The 25882-nt window shown below is 37.3% G+C and overlaps 1 protein-coding gene and 1 long non-coding RNA gene across 11 annotated transcripts; one reads left to right on the top strand and one right to left on the bottom strand.

Annotated features, from left to right (window-relative positions):
* Positions 1 to 1491: 1491 nt before the first annotated feature.
* DNAI7 (dynein axonemal intermediate chain 7) lies at positions 1492 to 25686 on the top strand. Of its 9 annotated transcripts, XM_068949743.1 has the most exons (17): positions 1513 to 1540; positions 2733 to 2753; positions 5008 to 5180; positions 6288 to 6369; positions 7494 to 7585; positions 8626 to 8727; positions 11716 to 11853; positions 13666 to 13812; positions 14977 to 15080; positions 16622 to 16901; positions 18363 to 18468; positions 20713 to 20879; positions 22016 to 22166; positions 22964 to 23178; positions 23877 to 24044; positions 24265 to 24378; positions 25332 to 25686. In XM_068949743.1, exons 7-17 carry the CDS (start codon positions 11782 to 11784, stop codon positions 25605 to 25607), a joined length of 1800 nt encoding a protein of 599 aa, XP_068805844.1. In that variant the 5' UTR covers positions 1513 to 1540; positions 2733 to 2753; positions 5008 to 5180; positions 6288 to 6369; positions 7494 to 7585; positions 8626 to 8727; positions 11716 to 11781; the 3' UTR covers positions 25608 to 25686. The 9 variants fall into 9 exon arrangements, with proteins under 9 accessions (XP_068805833.1, XP_068805789.1, XP_068805796.1 ...); XM_068949732.1 differs by lacking the exon at positions 2733 to 2753 and having other exon boundaries at positions 1492 to 1540; XM_068949688.1 differs by lacking the exon at positions 5008 to 5180 and having other exon boundaries at positions 1499 to 1540.
* On the bottom strand, positions 16979 to 24382 carry LOC138067783 (uncharacterized). Of its 2 annotated transcripts, XR_011142128.1 has the most exons (4): positions 24250 to 24382; positions 23812 to 24028; positions 19289 to 19334; positions 16979 to 17839 (listed from the first exon to the last, which is right to left on the bottom strand). It is a non-coding gene; the product is annotated as an uncharacterized lncRNA (long non-coding RNA). The 2 variants fall into 2 exon arrangements; XR_011142129.1 differs by lacking the exon at positions 23812 to 24028 and having other exon boundaries at positions 24250 to 24378.
* Positions 25687 to 25882: the final 196 nt, after the last annotated feature.

Below are 25882 nucleotides of genomic sequence, written 5' to 3'. Positions count from 1 at the left end.
TTGTATCATCACATGCAGTCGATAACACCATAGTTATTTATTGTCATCCTCGTAGTAGCGCTGTTTCATAGCTCTGTATTTTCTGAGATAGTACAAAGCCTCCAACTCTTTTATAACAAATTCTCCTCGTGCAATTAGTTGCTTAATTTTTTCAGGATCTTTCACATCTTTATTTTTTAGGAAAGCTGCTTTCAAACGGCTTCTAAAGTAGTCTGCTCCTTTGGGATATTCCCTTCCAAGGTACAGCAGCTTGGGGGGAAAAAAAAAAAGAATTTTTTTTTTTAGATTGAGTTCATAGCAAAAGGCTCTTATCTAGTTACGGAAAGTGCTAGTGGCAGTTAAGACACTTACATTTTTGTAAAGATTCAACACTTCACCTCTTAAAGAATTGGCCATTCTTACATTTCACTGAACTCTTATTCTTGTGTGATTTTTACCTAAAGAATAATCAATTTAACATTAGTCTTCTATAGGAGTTATTAAATCTCAGTCTAATATTCTATAGCAATTACAGTTTCTAGCCAGACTTCTTTATCTTGTTACTGCTGGCTCCAACTTCTGTTATTTTTTGTTCCACCTTGTGTCTTCTCCTTTAGCTTCTTTTAATTTTTGCTTCCATTTAGTTTCTCTTCTCCCCTTCCCTTTGCCCTCATCTCCAACACAAAGAAACCTGCACAAACTTTCAACTACTGTGACACTCGTTTACCTTTGCGTTGTTCACCTGCAGCTTTCTAACTTATTTGCAGTTTAGTTGTCTACTGGCCTGACATCTTATTTACCTTTGGTCTGTGCTGAAGAATTATGATTTATATATATCTATATACACATATATATACACATATATATGTATACACACACACACACACTCCTAAACTATGAGTTCTTGCAGCTGATGCGTTCATAAATTTTGTTTTTGGAAATCGTGTAAGGGCAAAACGCGTGTGAAATATTCTTAGTAGCGGTAAACAAATGCATTAAGCATTAAATGATTTTTTTTTAATTTTCATGAATAAAAGCAACGGGAATCGACCCCAGTTTTTGCAAGCAGCCCCTCTGCTAGGGGCTCCGCGAGCGCTCTCGGCGCCGACCCGCGCCTGCCCGCGGCCTGGCAGCGGCGGGAAGGCCGCGGCCTCGTAACGTCTATTTGTCCGTGGCTCTTTGGGCAGCCTGCTGCCGTTTCCACGACCCTCACCCGCGCGGGGCGCACCTGGGGTCCCGTGGGGCGGTACCGGGGGCGGGGGGGGGGGGGGGGCAACGGGAGCGAGCCCGACCCCCAGCCCGGCGCGGCCCGGCGGTGCCAAGGTCACTACCTCACCAGCTCCGCGACGTGCCGTAAACCTCCCTGCCAGCGCGCTTTACGGCAAAGCCGTAACAGGCGGCAAGGCCCTGCCCCTCGTGGCCCCGCCCGGAAGGTCAGCGGCCGGCCAGGGGGCGGGCGGGGAGGAGGGCGGTGGCAGGTGATTGGCGGCCGCCAGCACGTGGTGGGTGGGTGGGTGTGTTGGGGGGGGGCTGGTCGCCCGGGCAACGCGGCGGCGCCATGGTGAGAGCGGGACGGGCCGCAGGGCGGCGGTGGGGGCCGGCTGGCCCCGGGCCCCTGGTTTCCAGGGGTTGTTGGGGAGGGGGGTATCGACACGCGCGTGAGCGTTAACGGTATTGTTGGGGGAAGGGGGTCGGTACCCGCGTGGCCGTTAACAGCCGCCCGCGCCGCGTGCCTGTGCGGCGGGGCTGGCGCCGGAGGCCCCAACGGGCGGCCCTGCTGAGCGCGGCCTCCTGGCCACGGCTCCTGCCCCTCCCCTGCGGGATGGCAGCACCTGAAACCGTGCCCTCGATGACACGGGGGCTGCCGAGAGACCGGCGTCGCGCCTCGGTCCTGCTTAGTTGACTGGTGCACGTGTAGCCTCAGGGTTTTGAGCCCTTAATAGGAAAGGCGAGAGCGGAGGTCATAGTCACGTCTGATTAGGTAGCCAAATGGATAACATGCAGACTAAAGTATGCTGCTGAAACACCAGTGTACGGGCAAGAGGACATAAACTAATGCTTTAAGCGATTAACTAGCTCTAAAAGGCAGATTACCTTTTCTACAATCCCCTGATCTAGTTGTTTATGATACGGTTTGTCACTGTGACTCTTAAACATGAAATTCAGCTTGGATTTTACTAAAACATCGCCCCTTGTGAGAATCATTTTATCGCAGCAAGCATTTATTTATTCCCCAGGAAAGCCCATCTTCTCTTTCTTCCTGTTCTCCTTTCCATCCCACATAGAATACTCTAATGTGGATAATTACACGGAAAAGGTATAAATTCACATGGCAGTATTCAGACATTGCACAGAAAAAGTAATTGTGTGTTAAACCAAACAAGGGAGCAAGTGTTAGATATTTGGCTTTCTGGAATCTACTCTTATTTGTTGTAATCGTTCTGAGGAGCCCTGTAATTCCTTTTTATACTTCATGTGCAGAGTTTCCCCATGAATAACAAAAGAGTGGTGTTTCTTTGTTACTGAAGTCATTGCCTGATATAATTTAATGTTTTAACATGAGCACATCATATCAACCATTCAGAAAACATGGAAAACACATTTTTTAATGTTGAAGTTACTGCCATTATCATTTTTCAGTAATTAATCTTACCTAACTTTACAGAACTGTTGTCTTATTATAATTATTTCTTTATAATCTTTATCCTGCTCTCTGATGCTCTCTTTCTTTTTTTTTTTTCCTGAATTTTTAGGGTCCAAAAAAGAAAAAAAAGGTAGGTAGGTAGATATACGTTCTAGTTCAGCAACAACAATTTGTACCTTGTAATGTTTATTTAGATAGCGTGACAAGACAATTCTATTATTTTGGAAATTATGTAGATAAAATTACACAGTGTTTCATGCTAGAACTACAGAAAGTAGCCGTGCCTTTTGGATTTAACATCTACACAACAATATTTTTAAGACATACTGTTATTATAAAGATGTTGTGACATCTTATTTCATGCACATGTGTTTTTATAGTTAAAAAAAGCTATATATTAAAAAAACCAAAAAACAAATCTGTATTTTTTTCAGAACTGCCTAGTCAATCAAATTTGAAGGAGAGAAAGACGTCACCAAGGCATTAAGCTTATGTGTGTTTTGCAAGGAGGCTGAGTTGTATTCGTGCAGGATTACTAATGAAAAGGTGGCAGAGCTCAGCCACTGTGTGTTTTGTTTGGCAACAGAGATCTGGGCAGTGAGCCAGCGTCCTGGCTTGAATAGCAGACTGGCCGCAGAATATGGTGGGGTGGGGGAGAAAAAGGACATAAGTCCACAGACTTCATTAGTTATGCTGCCTGTGGATGAGTTGTTCTTAATTCCAAAGATAATGGTTAAAGCCTGTCCCTCTACTCCCCTCCCCTAAAAAATTATTTAAATGTATTCCTTGTAGAATTGTACATCTCAGATTTGTCAGTACTATGTGAAGTCATAAGAAGTTGAAAAGAAGTTGGCTAAAAAGTGATTATAAGTAACTGAAACAAACTGATTTTTCGTTTCCACTGGAAGAAAAGTAACCAAACTTATTTAGTTTTTTTCAACTAAAGGGAACTGGTCCTTCCCTCAAATCTTTAATGGCAAAATTAAGTGGATTTTTACTGACATTCTTGTAGGAGAATTTTACAAATAAATGCTGTGGTAACAAATGTGAAAAGATTTGTGCTCACCCTAGTGGATATACAAATTTTTGTTGGCACTAAATTTTCACCATTATTTTTGTTCATGCTTCATGATAACCGTTCTGTTCAAAGTTAAATTTATGTATTTGTTTGTTACCATGGAAGATTATTTACACTGAATAGTTTTCTAAGTTGTTATTTATATCTGCACATATACTAGTCAGAATCAGAATGTGAAATAGCAGTATTCAGAACTCACTTTTTGTTTGATGAATGACAAAGATTCTCTCTGATAATTTTGAAGTTCCCTATAAATTGGAATGCTTATAACACTGTTTACCAAATTATGAGTAATACTCAAGTAGGACGAGTGAGAAGACTTTGTAATACCATCTTGTTCATTTGCAAGCGTTTGGACTTAAGTTCTCTTCTGTTCTCCCTCTCCCTTTCAGCTGTATCGGACTTCTTTCTTTATTGCCTTATTTATACCTTTGCAAAAACAGTGCTATGCTACTATGCTGATTTGGTAGCATTTTGTACCTATTTCTCTGACAGAGGAGGAGAGGTTTCCTAACACATACCTTTGATCCTTAGTTCTCATTTACATGGTGATACCATCCAGCTACTCGCTGGATGACGCTTTGGAGGAGACACATACTGCTTTAAGCATTTATCTTACCTGACTCAACCCTTTGTAAGCACTTATCTCTCACCAGTGGTCGTGTGGGGAATTAGGCTCCTAACTTCAGCTCTCTGAAACACAAAATACAGGTTAGGTGCCCAAGTAGATGACATGAGTGTCTCCTCCTTTCACAATGAAAGGGCTCCACATTGCCTCTGAGCCCATTTACGTTCTGTATTTTCTCTGCTTTGAATAAGTATGGATGCATATGATGCATTCATGAGGCATAGGATGAATGCATACTTTGAATAAGTTTTGAATGCATATGATTGCATTTAATTTCATTTCCGCCGCGCATGTCAGTGGCAGAACACCGTTATTCGGTCAGTGCATGGATACACTACCCAATGCAAGTCACTCCTTGATTTTCCTTGATATCTTGTCTTTTGTCATCCATAGCTTTGCTTTAAACCTTAGTTTAGACTTATAACTCTTTATTTTCTTGATATGCTAGAGACTATGCAGAAGATCATTGCTTATTTTCTCATGTATACAAAAATAGCTTTATATCTACCACTCATAAACAATACTGGTAAATTCATTTTGCAATTCAGTACAAAAGCAGCCTCCTTGTTTTTACAAGCTCTATGAGCTTGTTTTGATCTACTTCCTGGCCCATCTTTCTCCTCTTTTTCCCTGACAGTAGTCTCTTCTATTTTTTTTTAATTGTGCTGTTGCATACAGACTGTCTCTGTGGAGTGTCTACCATCAGGAACAGAAATCTCTTCTGGTGTTACTTCATCAACCCCAGATGGAATCAAACCACGTTAACTGCAAGCATATTATACCTGCAATACAATGGGAGTGTTAATTGTGTAAACATTGAGTAAAACTGAATAAAGATAATCTGGTCCTTGGTAAATACACACTTAATGAGGATTACAGTCTTAGGCTATTTGTGTTAACATATTAATATGAAATGTCTATTTTTCTTCTGTGTGCATTTATGTTAAGTGATCCTGTATGGTGACACTGCTGATCCTACACATTTGATTAAATGTTCCAGGACTGTGCCAACATAAAAAACAACTCCTCCCTTCCCCCCCTCCACCACCCCAAACCACCTGGGAATCTTCCTTTTGGCTGCGGAGTAAAAAAGTAATGGACCATCAGCAAATGTCTCCAAATCCCAAGCTGTTCAAGTCTATTGAAGATAATTTGGCCCCATATGCACAGCTCCAACTACCAAATTTTTATGTATATTTTCAGTGGGGAAAACTAGGAAAGCCATGAATTACAGAATAAAAATAAGTGTTCTGTTTTGGTTAGTCTGTTATATGATAATAAATTATGCATGTTACTTATCTTGTCTTTTGTTATACAAAAGTATATACCCAGACTGCTTCCCTTCATGCAAAAGACTTGATTAGGAAGATGATTTCTGAGAAACCCAAAATTAAAATACAGTTAATCTAGGGTAAGTCATGCACTTTGAAAAGAGGTTAGTGCCAGCTTGAACAGTTAGCTGTCCGGAGTTACAGTTAGTTTTCTTTACTGTCATGAAATCCTGTTTGTCAGTTGTCTTGTGAATTCAGATGCTTCTAAATACTGGACTTGCATATGTCTCAAAGTGCATTTCCTGGTATTTTCTGAAATACTTGAAGTGGGGTCATCAACTTGCCTAGTAGATCTACCCCTTATTCACTGGATTGAAGCCAGACACTTTCTAAATTTCTATGGTAAAAAAAGAGATTTAATACTTTCCAAGTTGTGGGCATGTGGAGGAATATCTAGCATAGAACAATGTTCATTTTAATAACATGTATTGCATCATGAAAATGAGAAGATAATTGAGCCCATGATGTGTATTGCCTTTCTGAAGGCTTTGTTGAGTGTGTAGGGAGCCTAAACTCTTAATTCGGGAAAGAGATTAGAAGTTCAGAGTTATAGAATATAAATAGCTCCCAAAATGCATTAAAGTAACGTTGACATTTGTTTCCTTTTAACTTATTTCCAACGTTAAGGCCAGTGGCAAAAACAAACTTAGCAAAGCTGAACGACTGAGAATTCAGAAAGAAGAAGAAGAAAGAAGACTGAAAGAAGAAGGTACTGTGTACTTCATTTACAGGGAATGTAATTGCACAAAATTGCTAATTTTAACCTAGTGGATAGAATGCAGCTGTCCAAACTGTAAGTGTACTTATATCTACATTCTGTTTCACTTAAGGAATGCAAACAATTATTCCCTCTTCTCTTCAGTGGACCACATTCTATGTTACTTGTAACAGCCTCACACATCTCACTTTCCTATTAAACATGTATTCTTTTCTCTAGTTATTTCTTCTATTGTGACTAGGAATGTGGGATGAGGATGGTTGGAAGAGTTAGAATTTCTCTCTTTCATGCCATTACCTTTTGAAATATTCCCAACAGGTGGAAATACAATGTTTTGGACTGTTTTTCTCCTCTCAGGTGTAGTTATCGGTAGACAAGAGAAATCTCTGACAAGAAATCTTTCCAGGGAAGGCCAATAGAATAATTCTATTGTCAGCATACTAGTTGGTTGTCTGAAGAGGTGGCAGATAACGTGACTACAAGCTAGAAAAAAGCTTAGTTCCCTTGGGTTTATTTCTATCTCTACTGAGTAGCTGATTCCTCAACCCTTCTTTCAGATCCTTTTATGGTATGTTCCTGTGTCCTTCAAACTAAGTCCCTATGGCAGAAAAGAAAAACTGAAAATTTCATCAGGAGTAACTGATCTTGAAAGAGGAATAACAGCCATTGAGACATGTACAAAACCTCAGGCCTTTCACTGAAGAAATAACTATAGGCTTGAGGTACCCACCGAAGGATATAGGAGAAGAGTAGCTTCGAACTGAACTCAAACAGATATACCAGAGACAATGGATTAAGAACCTGGGTCTGTTCAAGTTGTAGATAAGGAAAAGGACACTCCTGCTACTGTTCTGAGGGGAAAAAGAGAGCTTGCTGCTTCACTTCTCTGCTTGTATTGCCACAGACCAATAGGAGTAGGGCCATGGGTTTGTGGGTTTTAGTACTGTGGTTCAAATTAATTTGACTCGTTTGGAAGCTTTCTGGGCAATGAAAGATACATGTTTGTGTTGCACATTGCTGTAGTTATTTTGCTATTACAGCTAATAACAAAATAATTTGTCTGTTTTTATTAAGCTAAATATAATTATGCTGTTGATATGTTTCCCAATCTTCAGAGGAAGCCCGACTGCAAGCTCAGCAAGAAGCAGCAGCAAGACTTGAAAAGGAGAGGCTTGAACGAGAGCAGAGGGAAAGGCTTGAGGCAAAAGTTAGTTCATACCCAATAATTATTGAAAAATTCTAAGCCTTCTGTTTCTAGACTTGTAACGAGGTCTGTAAAATATTAGTTATTTAGTGTGAGAATGAAAAGGAATTTCCTCATATTCTCAGTGTTGGGAAGAAAGTATAGGAAACTTTCCAGCATCACTTAGTTAAAATTAGTCATGAAAAATCTTAGCCAAGCCACTGAAAGCTACTCTTGTATGAGATCCCGCAAGATGAGAAGGCAGTGAGTTGGATTAGTAATTAAATAAAGCACAATCCGTGTAAAGAGAAATGGTAATGAAATTTTAATATCTAGTGCATTCTTTTCTAAGCCAATGTTTGGCTGAGTATTGCTTTCTTTTAGAAAGACTCACAGAGATGAGATAGCCTTGCCTGTTTTTGATACCTAAGGTGTGTTAGGGCAGATGTACTGAATTTTGTGTATGCATGTATATATGTGTATATTCAAATATGTATGTGTATGAATTTGAGAAGACTGGAATTCAAGACAATACCCGATAGGTCATATCTAAATATTTTTTCTGTTTCCCCCCTAAAAGAGATATATTGCAAAAATTTTGCTTTTCTGTAGGTATTATCTCAGGAAAAAAAGTCACTCTTGCATGTCCCTCTGGTCCTTCACATAATATTTTTCCCCTAGAAAGAAAAGAGGAATTTAAAATCGTAAAAATTAGAAGGGAAAAATATCTTGCACACTTTCTTCCAACCTATGCTTACATTTTTGATCAGCTCTCATTAGAGGTAGTTTTGTGGTAATTAAATGGAAACTGTTCAAGTGAGTGGAGAACAATGATATGACGCGTTGTTTATCATATGGCTCTGCAGCTAATGTGATGACAATAACATATTGCTCTCTCGCAACCTTCCTAATTAAATGTTTCATAAAAAGGCAAGTTATTAGTATTTGGGTTATTTAAATGATAACTCATTGAAATATCCCAAATATTTTTCTTTGATATAAGATAATTGCAGAAAGTAAACCAAATTTGTAATTCCTCTCTCTGATGTATATATTTTTGATAGGATCAAGAGCGAAGGGAGTCTGAACTTGCAGAACTTCATTCACTAGAAGAGAAGTTTGTATCTGCGGAACAATGGAAAACAGATTATAGAGCATATGCAAAGGTAAACTTGCTTTCCAAACCTGCCCAGTTTCATGAGGTTAGACAGTGAAGAGACTTTAGGCTCTCTCTCTATTACTGGATCCAGGAATGCTGCATTTCTTGAATTTTGGTTTGTGTGTTGGCTGTATTTGAAGTCCTGTATCAAGGTAGGACTCAGCCATGCGCATTCTCTTCTGTGCTCTATTCTTTGGCTTGCATGGAAAAGAAACCTGTCCACATCAGCCGGAAAGGAGCCTAATAGAAATCAAATAGGTGCCTAGGCTGGGTAATCAAAGTATTAGGATCCCACAACTTACCCCAGCAGTGACGTATAATTGTAGTTTCAGATGTTTTGGTATTTTTCCTTTCTTATTTATTTTTTTTAGTTCATTCTAGTTTTAAACATTCCAGGGAAAAAAAACCCAAAACTCTATCATGAAAATATTTTTGTAGAATTTAAGATAACTGACAACATTTGTTCTAGTGGTTCCTGGATATCATCTGGAGAGAGGTTGACCAAACTTTTTGAAGGAAACAACAGAAACCTGAGTCATATAGTCATACTGGAAATATATGAAAATGCAGCTAAGAGTTAATGTCAGTAATTTATTGTGACATACATGGAGTCTGAATTATCACCCAATAATACCGTACACCTATAAAGTTAAATAATAAGGTATGGAGTAACACTAGTAGCACATTTTGCTCTTGTAATTCTGTCTTGCAAAAACATCGTGCAGTGGCTGTCTGATACTGATACTTACTTAGCTTGGTTCCAAATAAGGTTAAATAGACTTGTGGACACAAGTTTTTCCTTTTCGTCTTATATATCACTTAATCCCTTGCAAAGCCACTGCAGGATAAATTTAGTATCATAGGATAAATTATTTTGGAATAGACTTGAAATGCATTTAGTTCAAACTTCTGCTCGTGTTAGGGCGAACTCCGAAGTTAGATCGAGGTGCTCAGTCGGGTTTTAAAAATTGGTTAGCTTGCAGATACCACGGTACCTCTGGGTAACCTTTTTGACTGCTTTACCGGTCTCACAGTAAATTTTTTTTTTATATCCAATTGGAATTTCCGTTGTTACAGCTTGTGACCATTGCCTCTTTGTCCTGACACATTATCCAAGTGCACCTCTGAGAAGTTTGGCTCTCTCTTCTCTGTAACCCCTCTCTAGGTACTGGTAGGCTGCAGTTGGCTCCTCCCTTAGCCTTCTCTTCCCCAGGTTGACAAAGAGAGCTTGCACAGCCTTTCCTCATATGGCATGTGCTCCAGTCTTCTGTCTCGATGGCCTTCCTCTGGACTCTCTCATTTACCACTCTCTCTCTTGTATTGAGGGGCCCAAAACTGGACACAGTACTCCAGGTGTGACTTTGTGAGTGCTGTGCAGAGGGAATGGTAGCTTCCCTTCACAAGCCTGGTTACACTCTTGCTTTTGTTAGCTTTCATAGCCACAAGGGTGCACTACAATAACTTCACTGTCACAAATCATGCCACATTTGGATTATTTTTAATACCTTTGTTCAGTTGATGAGAGGCTCTGACTTTATTACCTTTGTCAACAATAGAATCTAGCAGTCATTTTGAAAGAGTACAGTTGTAGTTTATGGATTTTTCTGAAAAGCATTCTCAGAATGTGAAAGATAAGAAATTTTGGTTTTGAAAAGTAATGGCACAATATGAACATTATTTTAAAAATAAATCTTCACTTTAAATGCTGGTAAACTTTGGAGATGTACCAGCTTTTGCATTAGTCTGTTATGAATATTTAGGGTGAAGAAAAAGTATAATACTACATGCTAAGTTTCAGAGCTGATTTCTAATTATTTTTAATTCTGATTAACAGGTACGCGTACATATTTTCATGAAATTTACCCTTTTTCCCAAAGAACAAATGCTTTCATTTTTAAGGATGTGCTTTCCTATTGAGGAAACTGAATCTCTGTTTTAAGTGCAAAGATGTAAAAAGAAAGAAATTGTGACTGGATGTTTTTATTACTGAAGAGTGATCAATTTTTTGTACAGGAGTTTTCAGTCCAATGAGCACTTGGTTAGCTATTATCACTCCTTTGGAAGTCAGTGGAAATTGTTACAGAAGTGGTTGGGAATACATTTACACAAGAGCTTATGCTTTAAAAAAATCCATTTTACTTACACTGTAACATAATGTTCGGTAACATTGTTTAACTAATCTTCACAGTATACAGAGAGGTAAGGTTTTGTTATTATCTTATTATATGGATGAAAAAATTATATTATAGTTTGTAAGTTGATCCAGTGAGCCAAAGTGAGGCTTTTGCATAGAGTCAAGTGGGTTTAACCTATGGTTGTCGACTTTATTTATTTACTGTAAGTATGTCCAGTAATTGATTTGAAAATAAAATGGAAAAAAAAACCCAATGATTATTCTGTCCTTTTCACATTCCCACCAGAGGTTTCTGCAATAGCTGAATTGGTGCTGCTAAGGATGAGGAAATCTGTTACAGAGGCAGAGGAAAGAAAACAGGCATGTTGGGGTAGAAATCTCTTGAGCAATTGTGTTGTCAATGGAAGAATTTTCAGTTTTGCTGGCAGTATCATCAATTTTATTGGCATATCTAAATTTGCTGGCAGTTTGGGAACCATCTGCCTCTTCTACCTGCACCAGTTCATTTCTGTTCTCTGTCGCTTATTCTTTCACCCCCTCACTTGTTTCAAATACTGAATTAGATTTTTTTTGCAGGCATGCAAGTTCTGCCTAGAAGAAGAGAAATCACTGATAGATAAGTAAGAATGAACAGCGAATGTTAGGTGGGCAGAAGTATTTTAATGCATTAGTATGAGAGTAAACCAGTTTTGTCTGGCAAAATTATCACCGATAAGCAAGATAATGTAACAGTACTGTTTAAATGCAGGTGAATGTTTGTGTCACTATATATATTTCTCTTTCAGAATCCTTCCTTTTATTAGCAATAATCATTTGTACCACATGCCCATATCTGCCTTTCTTTTGAACTTTCTTCTGTAGTGGGAGCATTATATTGGTTGTGATGGAAGTCCTGACCCAACTGTGCTACAGGAAATAAATACTTTCATGAGCTTATGGCGTGAAGATCCAAATGAGGACATTCGGGTCGTGATGGAGAAGGGAAAAGAAGTGCTAAATGTAAGTGTTAAAATGGCGTTCCTCAGTTTAAGGTCACCAGAACATATCCTTAATATTTCTTTTTGTGTTGTTTTGTTTACAGATAAATGACTGAAATTGGCTGTAACATTCAATAGTCAGTAATTTTTCCTCAGTTTTTCCTTTTATTCTTAAATGCTCAATGTTAGGTGTAAAGAAGACGGCTATTGACTTTAAACGTCCAGTGCTTTTAAGGGTATATATGTAGATTGAGCATTACATATGTACATGAACATTACATACGCTATGCAATGTTTCCACACTTGGCTTGATGCAAAATCTTGTATTACAACATCCATCTTCCCTTCTATCTACATTTTCAAAAGTCTTGACCCAGAACATACCAGCTCAGTGGGCAGAAGCCTCACTGTGTATCATTTTCGTCCCGTGAAGTGTAATGTAAGAGCAGAGGTTCCCAAAATGTAATCCACCAATTGCTGATGATTAGTGAGGCAATTTTAAACAATTTGTTTCTTCCCCTTCTGTGAGAGTTAATTTTTATTTAACTCCCCTTCCCCCACCATTATGTATGTCCATGCTTTGTACTTACAGTAGCACAAAGATGTGCCAAATATAGGAGCATTGTAATATTTTCCTTAATAATCAGGCTGTCAGCCTGAAATAGTAGTTTTAGAAGTTCTGTGAGCTGCTTTATCTGCTATCATCTTCATTTTGAAAGCCAAGATGATGTTTTAAAATGCTAATTTCTCAGTCATCTTACTGTTATTCAGCCACTTTGAAACTACAAACTCTGCCATAAACAGTCTTAAATTTGCCAATTTTTCTTCTCTTTTGGATGATGGACACTGACTTTTTATGGCAAAGACTTTGCTAAGTAATAAGTTGCTGCATTTCAAGTATGTTTTCTGAGGTGTTTCATAGTAGCAGTTAGAATACATAAAAGTAGCAGATACGATCTATTTATTCTCTCATGGCTGATACTAGTTTCTGATAGTTGTCACTGAGTCAAACAAATTAGTTAATATTTTCCCAAGATTGTGGTAACTCTTGAGAAATAAAAGGCAATTCATACAGCTAATGTGAAAAAATTGTTCCTCTGTCTGTGCAGCGTCTGTTAACAGTAGTAGGTGCAATTTGTAGATAAGGAGTGAATAACAATAAAAACCCCATCAAGAGTTTAGTTTTGATAGACATCAATAAGTACAATGGTAATGAAAGACTTTTTTTAATAGATCAGTGTCAAAAACTTTGGCCAGCTAGAAATTCTTTAGTCCTATAAAAGCATTTAGGTGCTAGATATTATTGGTTAATGGAAGACAGCAGTGTTATTACAGAGTTCCAAACTTCACATTAAGGATTGTCGTGAGAATTAAAATGTAGTTGCTGCATGTCTCACTATTAATTTTCTTTTTTAATGTTTCATATTTGAGATTGTTACTCTGGAAAACAAAAATAAGGTTGTAATAATAGCTTTTCATTAAAACTAATTTTTGACCAAAACTTTCTTCGTATGACCAATTGGTCCCATCAGTTGTCTACATTCTCAGCTAAACTTTCACAGCCCCTAGCTTAATGAATGAAGGAATTGGATTAGAGGAATGAAGGAAGGTAAACTTGATTCTGGAATTTCCACTATTCTAAGTGGTCGACTATCTAGCTTTGATAATGCTGGCTTAGTACAATTTCTAGAACTATAATAGAGAAAGATATTTCTGTAACCAATATATGTTTAAGTACAAAAGAAGCAAATTTGACTTGCTTTTCTAACAGAACACACAGTATATTATGGATGGTATCAAAACAAAAGTACGTTTTATCATATATGTTTTCTAGTTAATTGAGAAGTTGCAGTTTCTTTTATTGGACACACCAGCAAATGAGATAACAGAAAAAGAAACAGTTCAGTACCAGGAAACGATTTTGGACTTGCAGAATCTTCTTCATCAGAAGTACAATGGAGCAACAGAGCACCTGCTTAAAGTAAGAAAGATTTACAGCTTTGAAGTTGTAATGTAAACGATGTGTATAAGGCTAGCTGCAAATGTTTTTGTTGTGATGGTTGTTTTTGGTTTTGTATTGTCTCAGGGATTAGTGTTTTACTTTCCAAATCATGTATACAACAGATACCAGACTCATATTTCTTCAGTATTTCTGAAAATCTTAGATTGAATTACAGTTGAATTTCCCATAAGGCATTTAATATCCAATTACTGACAATTTTTGTGAGATTTGAAAAGGTTAGAAATAATGGCACCCTATGAAATTTCTTCCCTGTTTTGTCTCTGTTATTTAATTTAGAAGATAGCTGATTGTACAGAAAATTGCAAATGCACGAAGCAGGTTCTAAGGCTACCTTGTACAAATTTTTAAAATAGGTTCATATGATTGATTTTCTTTTTTAAACTAAAGTCTTGTTTAAATCTTTTTTACTTGTTGGCAAAAAAATTAAAACATACTTGCGAATCGTTTTTTTGGATTGCGTGTGTAGGTAGTGATCTTGCTTCTTGTTTTAAACATTGATTTTGATGCTCAATCACATATACATGTGTGCTTAGCAAAAGAGAATTGCTGGAGTAAGCAAAAAAGGAAAGTATAGGAGGATTAATGAACCAGTTGTATGTTTGATCACATTCATAACTCTCTGAGATGTTAAATACTTCGTTTTCTTTAGCGAGTCTAGGATTAAACTCCTAATATAACTGTCATCATTGTCAGTTTTATACTGACAAATGTAAAATAATATGTGCAGTGAGAGTGACATAGGAGTGCTTCCTTGCTCAGTAAGCCCTTGATTTTGCTTCTGCTGAGAAATATTCTTGAAAGCAAATAGAAATATTCTTGAAAGCAAATGATTAAGGGAGACGGGCAGTACCATGAAGAAGACAGTGAAAGATCCCATATTTGTCAGTATTTTGACTGACAAAGTTGATACTATCAAAGGAAGAAAAAGAACATTAAGTTTTAACAAATAGATTTGAAACTGCCATGTTTTAGCACATAAATACAACATATTTGACCTTGGTTTGCTGCAATTTTATTCCTAGATGTGATTTTGATTTATTTTGATGTAAATTTAGGTAAATCAATGTGATGTGAATAAGAAGGAAACTTGATTTAATCCACAGGTTGTGTCTTTTTTTGTAGACAGATAATATGTCTGAAGATTCTAACAGCGGAAATGTGCAGGCAGTCATAAAGGATAAAAATGTTACTCTCTGTATTTGGGCAAATCTGAAGAAGAATGTAAGGTACAGCATACAAAACTCTTATTTGAAATGATAACTAGCTTCCTCTACCTGGATCTAGCAAACATCAATTTTTGGTAAACTTTTTAGTGTTGAATAGCATTTAATCTACAGACTCTAACTGATGGATTTCATAGTGCTCTGTTGCTAAGGAAGGTACTGGTTACACCAGAGTTTTATTTTAAAGGAGGCAGTGTGTTTTATACAGGTGTATAGAGAGAGAGAGAGAGAGAAAAAAAAAATTATGTTTTTTAAAAAGCTACAGCAGAATGCTATTTCTGACAGATCAACTTTTAAAGCCTGGTTAAATAGTAAAAGAATGAAACTTGTGCAGAGTGTTGAAATTTCTTTGAAAGGAGTGTTTTTTGATGATGCATTCAAATAATTTCTAAGCTCTTAGAGTTTTTTGCGAAGTGCTGAATGGTGCTTTGTGCTCATTCCTCTGTTAAGAAAATGATTCTAGAATCTAGGATGTGAATGTCCTCAAGATTTGATTCTGAATCTAGAATTATTGACTGAATTGCCATTTTACTGACATATTTTTCAATAAAATTTTTGAGCAGACTTCCCGCTCTTTAAGTATGAGGAATAACGTGGTAAAAAGACTTTACTAAGGACCTCTTATTTTTTGGTAAGGGAAAATTTCCTTGCCATAAGCTTTATTATGGTAGCTAGAGGGCTGGGTCCTGAGGACTGTCAGACTGATGTGCAGCACATCCCAGTCTGGTGTAGTGTTACAGCCTTGTGGTCAGCCTAGGGAAACAGCTATAATTTATAACCTAGAATAAAAAAAACCATTATGCTTTACTAGAAGATTTTTAGAACTGTGGCCATCTGAGCTTAATCATGCCAGAATAAGCAGGAAATAAGTATTATCTGAATAGTTTTGCTTTTGTTTGGGTGGGAATTGCAAGGAGCAAATAAAGAAAGAGGACTTAAATATTTACTCTGACAGATTAAAGAACCTAAGTTCACAAATTAGATTCTTGATTTGACATGAGGTTGATCTCTTTCTATGCTCTTCTCTTAGCTTGTTTCCCACACTGTCACAAGGATTGGTGGATGTGTGATTGTCAGAATTACCTTTATGCCTGTGTATGTCTTTGGGTTTTATGTGGAAGATGCTGAGACTGATGTAGTGCAGATAACTAAGGACTTCACCTATGTAGGAATTTGCCGATTAAATTTGTCTGTTTTACCACAAGTATACTATGTAGAACAGCTGCCATTTAATTTTGGCCTTACTTTCTTCCTGCTTGGGACCATTAAATTTTTGTAGCTCTTTATCCCTGTAATGCAGTTACAGGTTTTTTCCAGAAGGGCTTAATGACAACTGTCAATACAAGACAGGAAGGAAATGTACGGTGATCACTAACTTTTTTCTCGATCTCTGTTTCTGAGACTATGCCGTACGGCAGAAGGGAACTTAGGTGATGCTTAGTATTGAATGACAGTTTGAACACTCATGACTAACACGGTACACATGTAAAAATAAGTCATGCCAATTTTATTAGGGAAGGTATTTATTAAATCATTATTTACAGGTTCAAAAATCATGTGTTTTATGATGTACGGCATGGATTTGATCTTCCAAAGTCACTGGCTGTGAACAGTGTTGCTATTCGCATATTTCACACTCATTACGATCATGTATCTCCACTTTGGCTACAGTGTCAGAGTGCACCAAAGTTGAAAATCTTAGAGAGCAAAGAGGTAACTGTGGATTCAAAAGAGAATGTAGAAGAACCAGAAGAAGAGGAACAGAAGCCCAAAGAAGAGTCCAGTGCACCCCCTGAAGAAGAAATGCATTCTGACGGGGTAAAGGTAGGAAACGAAATCTCACAAAAGCATCTTCTGCAATGCTGCTACTCGAGGCTCAGTTGCAGAGAGAAAAATTTGTAAAGTTCAAAATAGGATTTAGAGCGCTTAGTACATTTTCATTTTGCTATTATTTAGTTGCTCAGTTCCTATATGTTGAAGCTTTTGCCACTAGAGGGCTTTCAAAAAACTGTTTCTGGCCGTGTGATTCTCTTATTCTGCATGCTTTAGTGGAATGTGTTGGCTTTGGGTATTGGGAGCTTTGTTTGTTTGGATAGTTTTTACTGGGTTTGGGTCTTTTACTTTTGATATCATCTGTGACCTGTAGATAAATGACTCGGGTTCTCTATCTAAAATTTCTGCATGAATAGCTGTAAACCATCATGTATTATACCTTCTTAACATGTTTGCAGCAATGAATGATCTTTGTCCTCCTCCTCATCAGCCCCCAACACCTTTGTAGTGAATCGGTGCCTGAAGTCCTATTTTCCTTAGTTCCTGTTTCCTTTTCTAGGTGACAAAATTTGTTTTTAAGTACTTTTCACCTACATTTTTCAGACTTGCTTCAAGCTCCTCATTTTGCTCTTTCTCCTCTTCTTTTCCAGGTCTTAATTTTTTTTTTCTCGGTCCATCGTTGTGATTTTCCAGTTCCCTGTCAAGACTCCACTTCTCTCAGCTAGTGCAGGCACTTATTCTGTCTGATTCTGTCTTGAGTTCCCCCACATATGTGCGTAAAAACATTTTTCTCCTCAACTTCTGTGCTGTTTTGGGAGCTGCACGTTCTTCCTACTTGCTGGCAGGCATACGCAGAAAACAAGAGGTGCCTATCCCTAGATTCACATGCATGGATCACAAACAGAAATGCCGTTCTACTGCTGTGCTTGCAGAGGAGTCTGTTATGACAGGGATGAGTTCATATCTGGGTTGAAAATTTGGCCGGAAATCTAGGGTAGTGTTTTGAAAATAGAAAACAGTATGAGAAAGAGAATAAATATCATGAGCAAGACATAAGCTAAGTCTGCAAGTATGGTTTTTGGCACAATTTTATTATGGCTTTGAGGTCAGTCTGGGCTTAAGTTTTCTTTGTGTCAGTCTGCTAGCTGCAAAGTCAGCATAAACCTAGCATTTGTGTTCACGCACTGCTAAAAAGGTTATAAATGCTTGTGTGGTACTTGAAGATGGAATTTGTTGTGTAAATGAAGTAATTATTACATGTTTATCTCCAGGTACTTATGCAGTTCTAAAGCTAAAGAGTTAGCTAGCTAAAAATGATTTCTCTGTAGATTCAATCCTGATAGTCCTATACTAAAACCTTGACCCTATAGCAAGATCTGTGCAAATCTTGCTGCAGGGATGGAACTGAACTGTTTTTCCTTGGGCTGTTGCTTTGAAGGAGATGATACCCCCTTTTTTTTTTTTAAAACATGTCTATCTCTGCCTAGTGAAAAAATGTCTTTTGCTTTTTAGAGTGCTAGCTCTTTCGAAGGAAGTACCCATAACATAGCTGATATAAATGAGAAGACAGAAGAGGAAATTGAGAAGAAATCAGAAATCTTTGACATACTATCACAAGGTATTTGTTTAGTTTTTATGTGCAGCATTGCAAAATTATTTATTCTAAATGCTATATGTTACTTAGGGAAACATTGTTATATAGATCTCTACATGAATGGAACAAAGATTATAAATATGTTGCTGTCATGATAACACTTAGTTTCGTTGACATTTCTATTAATGATTGTTAAACGGGGGGAGAGAAAAAGTATAGGTAGGAAGATGGATTTTGTCCCTGCAATCTGAGTGTTTATGGGTATTTGAGACAGACTATCTTTATAAATCTGCCAGTCTGTTTGGTGAGAGTGACTCCTCTAGAAGGTAATGAATCAATTGTGCATAATGATGAGCGCTCAGGTCCTGTAGGTATTACTGAGTTTTACTTAAACGTGTGCTTAAACAAAGATACATGCTGAAGTACTTTGCTAAAAGAGGCCTTCCTCCCAAGAGCTAAAACTGTTTATCTGGCCTCCATAAGTTACAAATATCTTCAGTGTTGTGGTGTGCTTCGATTTAATAAGGCGACGAGTTTTTTTTTAGTACCGTCTTAAATAAAATGACTGCAAGTTATTCATCCTAGACTGGCTGAACTGTACAGCCTGGTGCTTGTTTTGAAAGAACTGTTTGCTATGCACAGTCCCAGTAACCAAATCCTCAGACTGCTACCTAAAGGCTATCGAAACAAGGTAGTTTTCACGAGTGTATAAAGGACTTAGGCATCATTCAGTGGGATTTGCTATTTTATTTCTGTAAGGCTTTGAAAAATCCCTACTCTAGTATTATCTAACATGTGTGTGCCCAGAAATGCAATAATTATACATGTATGTCTTCAAGCTTACCTTTATAAGGAGAGGAGGCTGATGAAATCATGCTGTGGCTGGCATGCTAATGATTTGCAAGCCCATTCAACCAAATTTCAGAATGGAGTTTGAAAGTTTCCACAAATTCGGTGAAAACAGGTGGCCATGTAGAAGAGAAAAAAGAAGAGCAAAATCAGGAATGCAACAACAGGGAAAACAGCAGGAACTACTACAGGTTCTTCTCTGAATTTAACTTTGTTGAACAAATGTTAAAAAGTTAATTTACCTTGGGAGGGCATCTAGTGTTTGTTTTTTTTTTTTTTTGAAGGCATTTAAATATTTTTTTAAAATGTTATTATTAAAAGTGTATTCAAGTGCAAACCACCACCATAGCTGGTAATAAAAATTTTTTTACTTCCTGTAAATCTATCTTCTGTGAATACAGTAGAGTAGAAGTTCTATGTAATGCTAATAAGTGCAAACAAATCGGGCATTAAGATAAAATTAACAGCACTCTTTTAAAAAAAAAAAACTTGAAGATAACTTGCGTAGATATTTGTAGTTTGTTCAGATCATCTCCCTTCTTAAAATGTAATTTTTATAATATTTACAGTAGCTATTTTTACATTATTGAACACTTTTTTGATCTTTTTAAAAATAACTTGCTTTCTCTTTCTGTAACATCCAGTACAATTCCTTTTATATATATATATATATATTTTTAAGAAAACATGTTTAGGCATTCTGTTCATGTCATTGGTGCTTTGTATCAACATTTTTCAGTTAATTGGGTAAAACAAATAAATATGTACAAGTGTGTGTGTGTGTATTATACAATATCTATCTATTTAATATATGATGTTTTTTATATATATAAATACATCCAAAAATAATATTACAAATTATCTTTGTAATGTAAAAATTTTCTGTGAAAATTTTGTTTCACACATTAAGCCCCTTTTGCTGTTCCTAAATATTTTCTGTCTTTCTTACCTTCAGCATGTGGCTTGTGTTTCCCTTGCCTTACCTCTTTCTATTATTTATTATTATTTGCCTCGCCTTTTTAATGACAGTACAGCCTTATTGGCCCAGGCCAGAATCTAGTCTTGTGTACTTGTGAAATTCTTCTATGGTTAGTGATGGATTCATTTGCTCAGTTTAATGCTGAACCTGAATGATGCATTTTGAATTGACTACAAAATTAGAGCAGAAATTAATCTTTTAAAAACCTCGGTACCAAAACGAAAGGTTTTTTTCATTGTCCAAATATCCTTTTTCTCCCTCGTTAATTGTTAAAAGGCTTGTGGAACACCACTAGATGGTGCTGAAATACTACAGAAGGTGAAGCCCTTCACACGCAGGCTTTCTGTGCAAATGCAAAAAATACTAGCGCTAGATAGATACAAAATTTTACTGTGTTAATTTAAGCACTGAGTGAGCTAACTCATGTTGTTATTATTTAGTTCAGATTCCACTGATGCAGGCAGAGATCAGTGAAAAGGACGAAGAGATAACGGATGAAAATATTGTTGATTTGCGACAGTTTGTACCAGTGGGTGGTGTGTACCATATTGATGTGCTACAGCTCCCACCTCGGGCTAAAGAAATCAAGAACTGGAGTATGGTGGAGGTAAGTGAGTAAGCATATTACACCTCATGCAGTCTTCCTCCCATCATCCTGGACAGCTGTTCTGAGGTGTGTCGCTACAGGGTGTACACGTGCTAATTTCCTAAGCAGTGAGCTTACAGACTAAGTTTTCAAATCATGCTTTTTCAGCTACGCTTGCCAATTTTCAGAGCAGTCAGAGGCAAACAAGTCAGCATGCACGCAGAGAGCTCTGTGCTTGATCAGTGCTCATCAGCACGGCCAGCACAGTTGTTTTATAGCATTGTGTTGGAAAATGCTCTTAAAGGTGACTGCTGAAGTACAAGCTAAGAGAGAAGGCCTTACTTTTTCCTATGTGAAAGAATCACTTAAAGATGGAGGGTAACAAAGTTATTTTCAGTTCGGTTCCAGGCTCTGCAAGATGCTTGTGGCGTACAGCCAGCATGTCTTAGTTTTCCCACTTGTGGTGCCTGATGCAGCATTAACCTATATCACAGCGGGTTTTTTTTTTGTTTTTGTTTTTTTAATTGTGCAGCTAAAACCATTAATAAGTGAAATTCACAGAGGTAACATACAGCCCAAGAAAGCAAGATTGTGTTCAGCTAGAGAGGCATGGGGGTTGTCGTTCCCAGCTAGGGACACAAAACTGCAGTACCAATTGCATGTGACCTCGTCTATGCCTTTTGACACTGTGTGGCCAAACTGGCGCAATAACTGCGCTTTCCTCTCAGGTGCTCTTGGATGTTTGGAGCCTTTGGATCTATTCAGAAATGACTACACCTACGGTGTGGTACTGGCTTAAAGGGGCCACCACAGCACGTAAGGGGTTCAAAGGCCTATTTTTAGTCACCCTTCTACAGGCTTCCACATTGTAAATTCCATGAAGGGCGTGAGTATTGCAGCAGATCTTAAACCAATTTCCGTATTAGGCTGCGTTTCACCTTAATGTTTGTTAAAAGCCAAACAAGAGGCAGTGAAAGCTTTAGAAGGCAGATAAAGACAAAATATTTGTTGTAAATGTGCAATGTTAGCAAATCATTACTACTAACAGTCTTTAAATATTAATATGCATTTTAGGTAATGCCACAGCTGACTAGGTATTGCATCTTCTAACTAACTAAAATATTTTAGCTGTCTTTTTTCTTCCTGTCTTACCAAAGGTACTTGATGTTGGATTGGAGGCTTATCCATATCCCCCAGAATCAGAAGAGCCTGAAGATGGCACACATCCACCAATAGGGATCACACTTAAGCTTTCTGACAACGTGATATATTTTGAAGAACCTGTAATAGCACGATGGGATCCTGCCGGTACCAGCTTAGAACATAACTTTACCTTAAGTTTGAGTAATGAAATTTAAACCCAAGTTTGAATATTTTCAGGCTCTAGCTGTAAAGATATGAGCCAATTCAAGGCCCAGAAATAGTTTGGGGACCAGTTTTATTTGATTTTGTTTTGTTTCTGCCTTATTTTTAACAATGGACTGCTTGGGGCTTTTTACTGTAGCTTTTTAATGGTAATGGAAAAAAAAAATTACACTGTTAAATCAGCCAGCTGTACACCTGTATAATCACAAAACAAATTCTGCTAGAATGAGGTACTATAAAGTCTCTTTTGAGCCAAATTAACACATATGTGTGTTAGTATTAAATCATTTAAAATACTAAAAAAATATATATTTTTTCTAGTTATTAGAAAAATACCATTGATGTTGCATTCATGAAACAAAGTAGAACATAAATAATTTGATGTTTGACATTACTACTGTAAACGAGCTTCTGGACTGTTGGACAGCAAGTTGAAAATGACCATTACATTGGTATTTGTAGTTTTTTTGAGATTAAGGAGCTTTCATGTCAGAATTAGCCCAATCTTGTACTTACTTAAACTATTTACAGTTGTTGCACTATTTAATTGTAAAATGAGGGGAGGGGAAGTTCCTTACACGATCCTCTTTCTTTATTTTTTGCCTGTTATTTTTTCATAACTGAATATTAGCCAACTTACTTAAGATATTTTACTATTTTTTTCCCCCCAGCACAAGCACAAGCTTTAACTATCTTTTTTTTTTTTTTTTCTTTCTCCCTTTTTTTTTTTTTTGATGAAGGCAAACAGTGGCAAACAGATGGCATCAGCAACGTAACGTATGAGAAAGACACGGGGAATGTCACTTTTGAGATGGATGCCTTTTATACAATAGCACTTCTCCAGGATGCTCATCTCAACATGCCTTATCAGGCATGGGAATTGCACCCTACTGGTACAGACGAATTAATACTTACAGTTACTACAGCCTTTGCAGAGGTTCAGATACAAGTTAAGGTACAGTCAACAATGTGTTTGCCATAAAGCTATATATATTTTTTAAAGTACAAATTTTATATAATGTCCTTTATTAAGAATTTGAGATGCTTCCACAAGAATGATTTGAATCTCACTTTGTCCCTATTGGAAACAAAGGGAACTTCCCTAGTTGCCAAGCAGTGTAAGGAACAGTACTGGTGATTTAATTTTAATTCTTTTTTGTGAATGGGTTAGAAGAAAGCTGCTGCATGATTGTGCTGCAGAGTTTCAGGAAGTACTTCAGTAGTGCTACTCCTTTTAAGTTCTTACTGAATTCAAGACTGTTTCACAAGTTTTAGGATTTAAAAACTGCTCCCTTCCTCTCTCAACTATGCTAAGAGAAGAAATAAAAGCACTTCAAGCAACCTAACTCCTATGCTACTTGAACTTTTAGAAAGAGCAAGTTATTTATGCAAGTTTATTCACGTTCATGTTGCTATATAAAATCAGTACAGTAACAGGTATGATTGTTGGTGTGAGCCAGCACACCAGTGTCACTTCTGGAATCCTACAGTGATGGGGCTTTCCACAAGATACATGGATGAATATTTTACAGACCATGCTGGTAGATGATGAATGTGATATCCAGAATAGCAAAAAAGCAATAATTACTTGAGGCCTGAAGCAGAAAATAGCTTTCATCGCCAGTAAGTTGCTTTCATTGCTTTGTACAACAGGAACATCAGGTTATGTTGTCTTCAATCGTGGTAGAACAGAAGGATGCACTTTCCCATTTGACAGGAAAATGGATGACTCCAGTTCACCTAACAGTAGTGCTGAAAAAGGCTGGTATAAATATTTTCCCTGGAGCATATTCTCACAGTTACGTCTGCGTGAACAAAAAGGTGAGGACAACAGCGGCTTGTTTTGCTTCTTTGTTACCTCAATTAAAAAGAGAAAAAAAAAAAAAACCAACCAAACCTTCCCTTAAGCATGATCTGCTGTGCAGAAGCTGCTGGCATGTACGCATGTGTTTAAACAGAGCAGTCTCTGGTTAAAGTAAGCTTTCTCTTAGATTTCTATAATACAGATAGATATTTGCTAACTTACATTTTTGCATTACAGGCTCCCCTAGTGGAAGTTAGGGCATATCAACAGATGGCACTGGTTGCATCTGCTTTTGCTTTCGGTTGGAGCAAATGGAATCTGGAATCAGGTGAAGAGCAAGTAGTGCTTAAGGTTTGTGGATTTAGACTAAATTAACCAAAGTAACAAATAACTTCAGTCAGTTATACCGCTTTCATAATCATTGTCCTCAAAACCTGACCTATTCCTTTAGTGCAGCAGTTTTAGGATCTAGTGCTATACTGCTTTAGTGTAACATCCTGCGTTCAACAAAACTCCACTGCTTCTGAACTCACACATTTGTAAGGAACAAAAATTTGAGCTCAAACAGGACACAAATCTCAGTAACAAAGATGTATAATTAATAGGTTAGCTAATGAGGCTTTAGCCCATGCTGAGGTGATATAGCTGGAAGGTGATTTTTCATTAAGCATCCTGTTTTACAGGCCCTTTGAATAGACTTGGTGATCTAATTACCAATTAATACCTGGAAGTTTCTTCTTGGCAATATGGGTGTTTTCATTTGTTCCCCACTGCAAGGAAGGGAATAAACAATTTAAGAACTTCTAACCACATACTTTTTAGTTCACTTTACTATCACTACTCAATGATAGGTAAAAAATTAGTAAAAAAGTTTAAAAAAAAAAAAAGGGAAAAATACTCTCAATTGTGTTTACAGATACAGAGCATACCATACTGTTGAAATCGTTTCTCCCATGCTCCGAGTTAAAAGTATACATGTATTTAACCTCAGGAGCAACGACTAAAGCCTAAATAATGGCCGTTGCACTCAGTTACTCTCTCCACAGCAGTCTGGAGCAGCAAGAGAGTCAGGGTGGCCAAGCCTTCCGTTCTACAGAGGCAAACTAGACTGAAGATTGTGGTGTTGATGCAGTACCTGGCTGTGTGACTTTGGACAGAGCATTCATATTGTTTTAGGCATCCAAAAAGAGCGCCTTATTTTGTTTCTGTGTTACATGAAGCCTCATACAGCAATTGTCTACTCTTAGAATTCATTTTGTCAGTGTCATAGGCTGAATCTTACAGCCCATTTTTTTCTGCAATAGGTAAGTGAGCATCTTCAAGCAGATTCTATCAAAGATGGAGACTGGTCTCTTTACATGTTTGATGGTCAGAGAGCACAGAAGCTTAAAATCACTGAAGCTAGTGAAGCTTTTTCAGAAGAGCTAGAAGATGACTCTGAATTTCACTCTACTTTCTACCATATGCTTAAAGATTTTGCCAGCAGCGAAGCAATTGATAAAGTAAAAAAAGCTAACTTCCTGTTCATTGATACCGTATATCAGTTGCTCCTTGCTACAAGAGTATTAACATATTCCTAAACATACTTTTAAATACTGCATGTGTTCCTTTAAAACTTTATTATCAAAAGCTTTCAATAAAGTTACATTTGAAGTCTTTAATCGTTTCCTATTCAAATCATTGGAATAGCTTTAATGACTGAAATGCAAACATTCTATTTTTTTTAAAACAAACAAAAAAAATCTGTTCTGTCATAGCTAGACCACTTAGTCCCATTTATTGCTAGTTGTGTTCAAAGTGACTAACTGGTTTATTCTAAACTTGAATGGGATTGAGACTCTTCTAGACATTTGGA

This window comes from Struthio camelus, chromosome 1 (assembly GCF_040807025.1).
Source record: "Struthio camelus isolate bStrCam1 chromosome 1, bStrCam1.hap1, whole genome shotgun sequence".
Lineage (NCBI taxonomy): Eukaryota > Metazoa > Chordata > Aves > Struthioniformes > Struthionidae > Struthio > Struthio camelus.
Note: the sequence above shows the minus strand (reverse complement) of the source record. Positions and strands in the feature narration are given on the sequence as shown.

Bases quoted from the DNA above. Each gene is read 5' to 3' on its own strand.
- DNAI7 (XM_068949688.1), top strand. The intron at 6,370-7,493 runs GTACTGTGTACT...CCCAATCTTCAG, and splicing joins AAGAAGACTGAAAGAAGAAG to AGGAAGCCCGACTGCAAGCT. The intron at 13,813-14,976 runs GTAAGAAAGATT...CTTTTTTTGTAG, and splicing joins CAACAGAGCACCTGCTTAAA to ACAGATAATATGTCTGAAGA.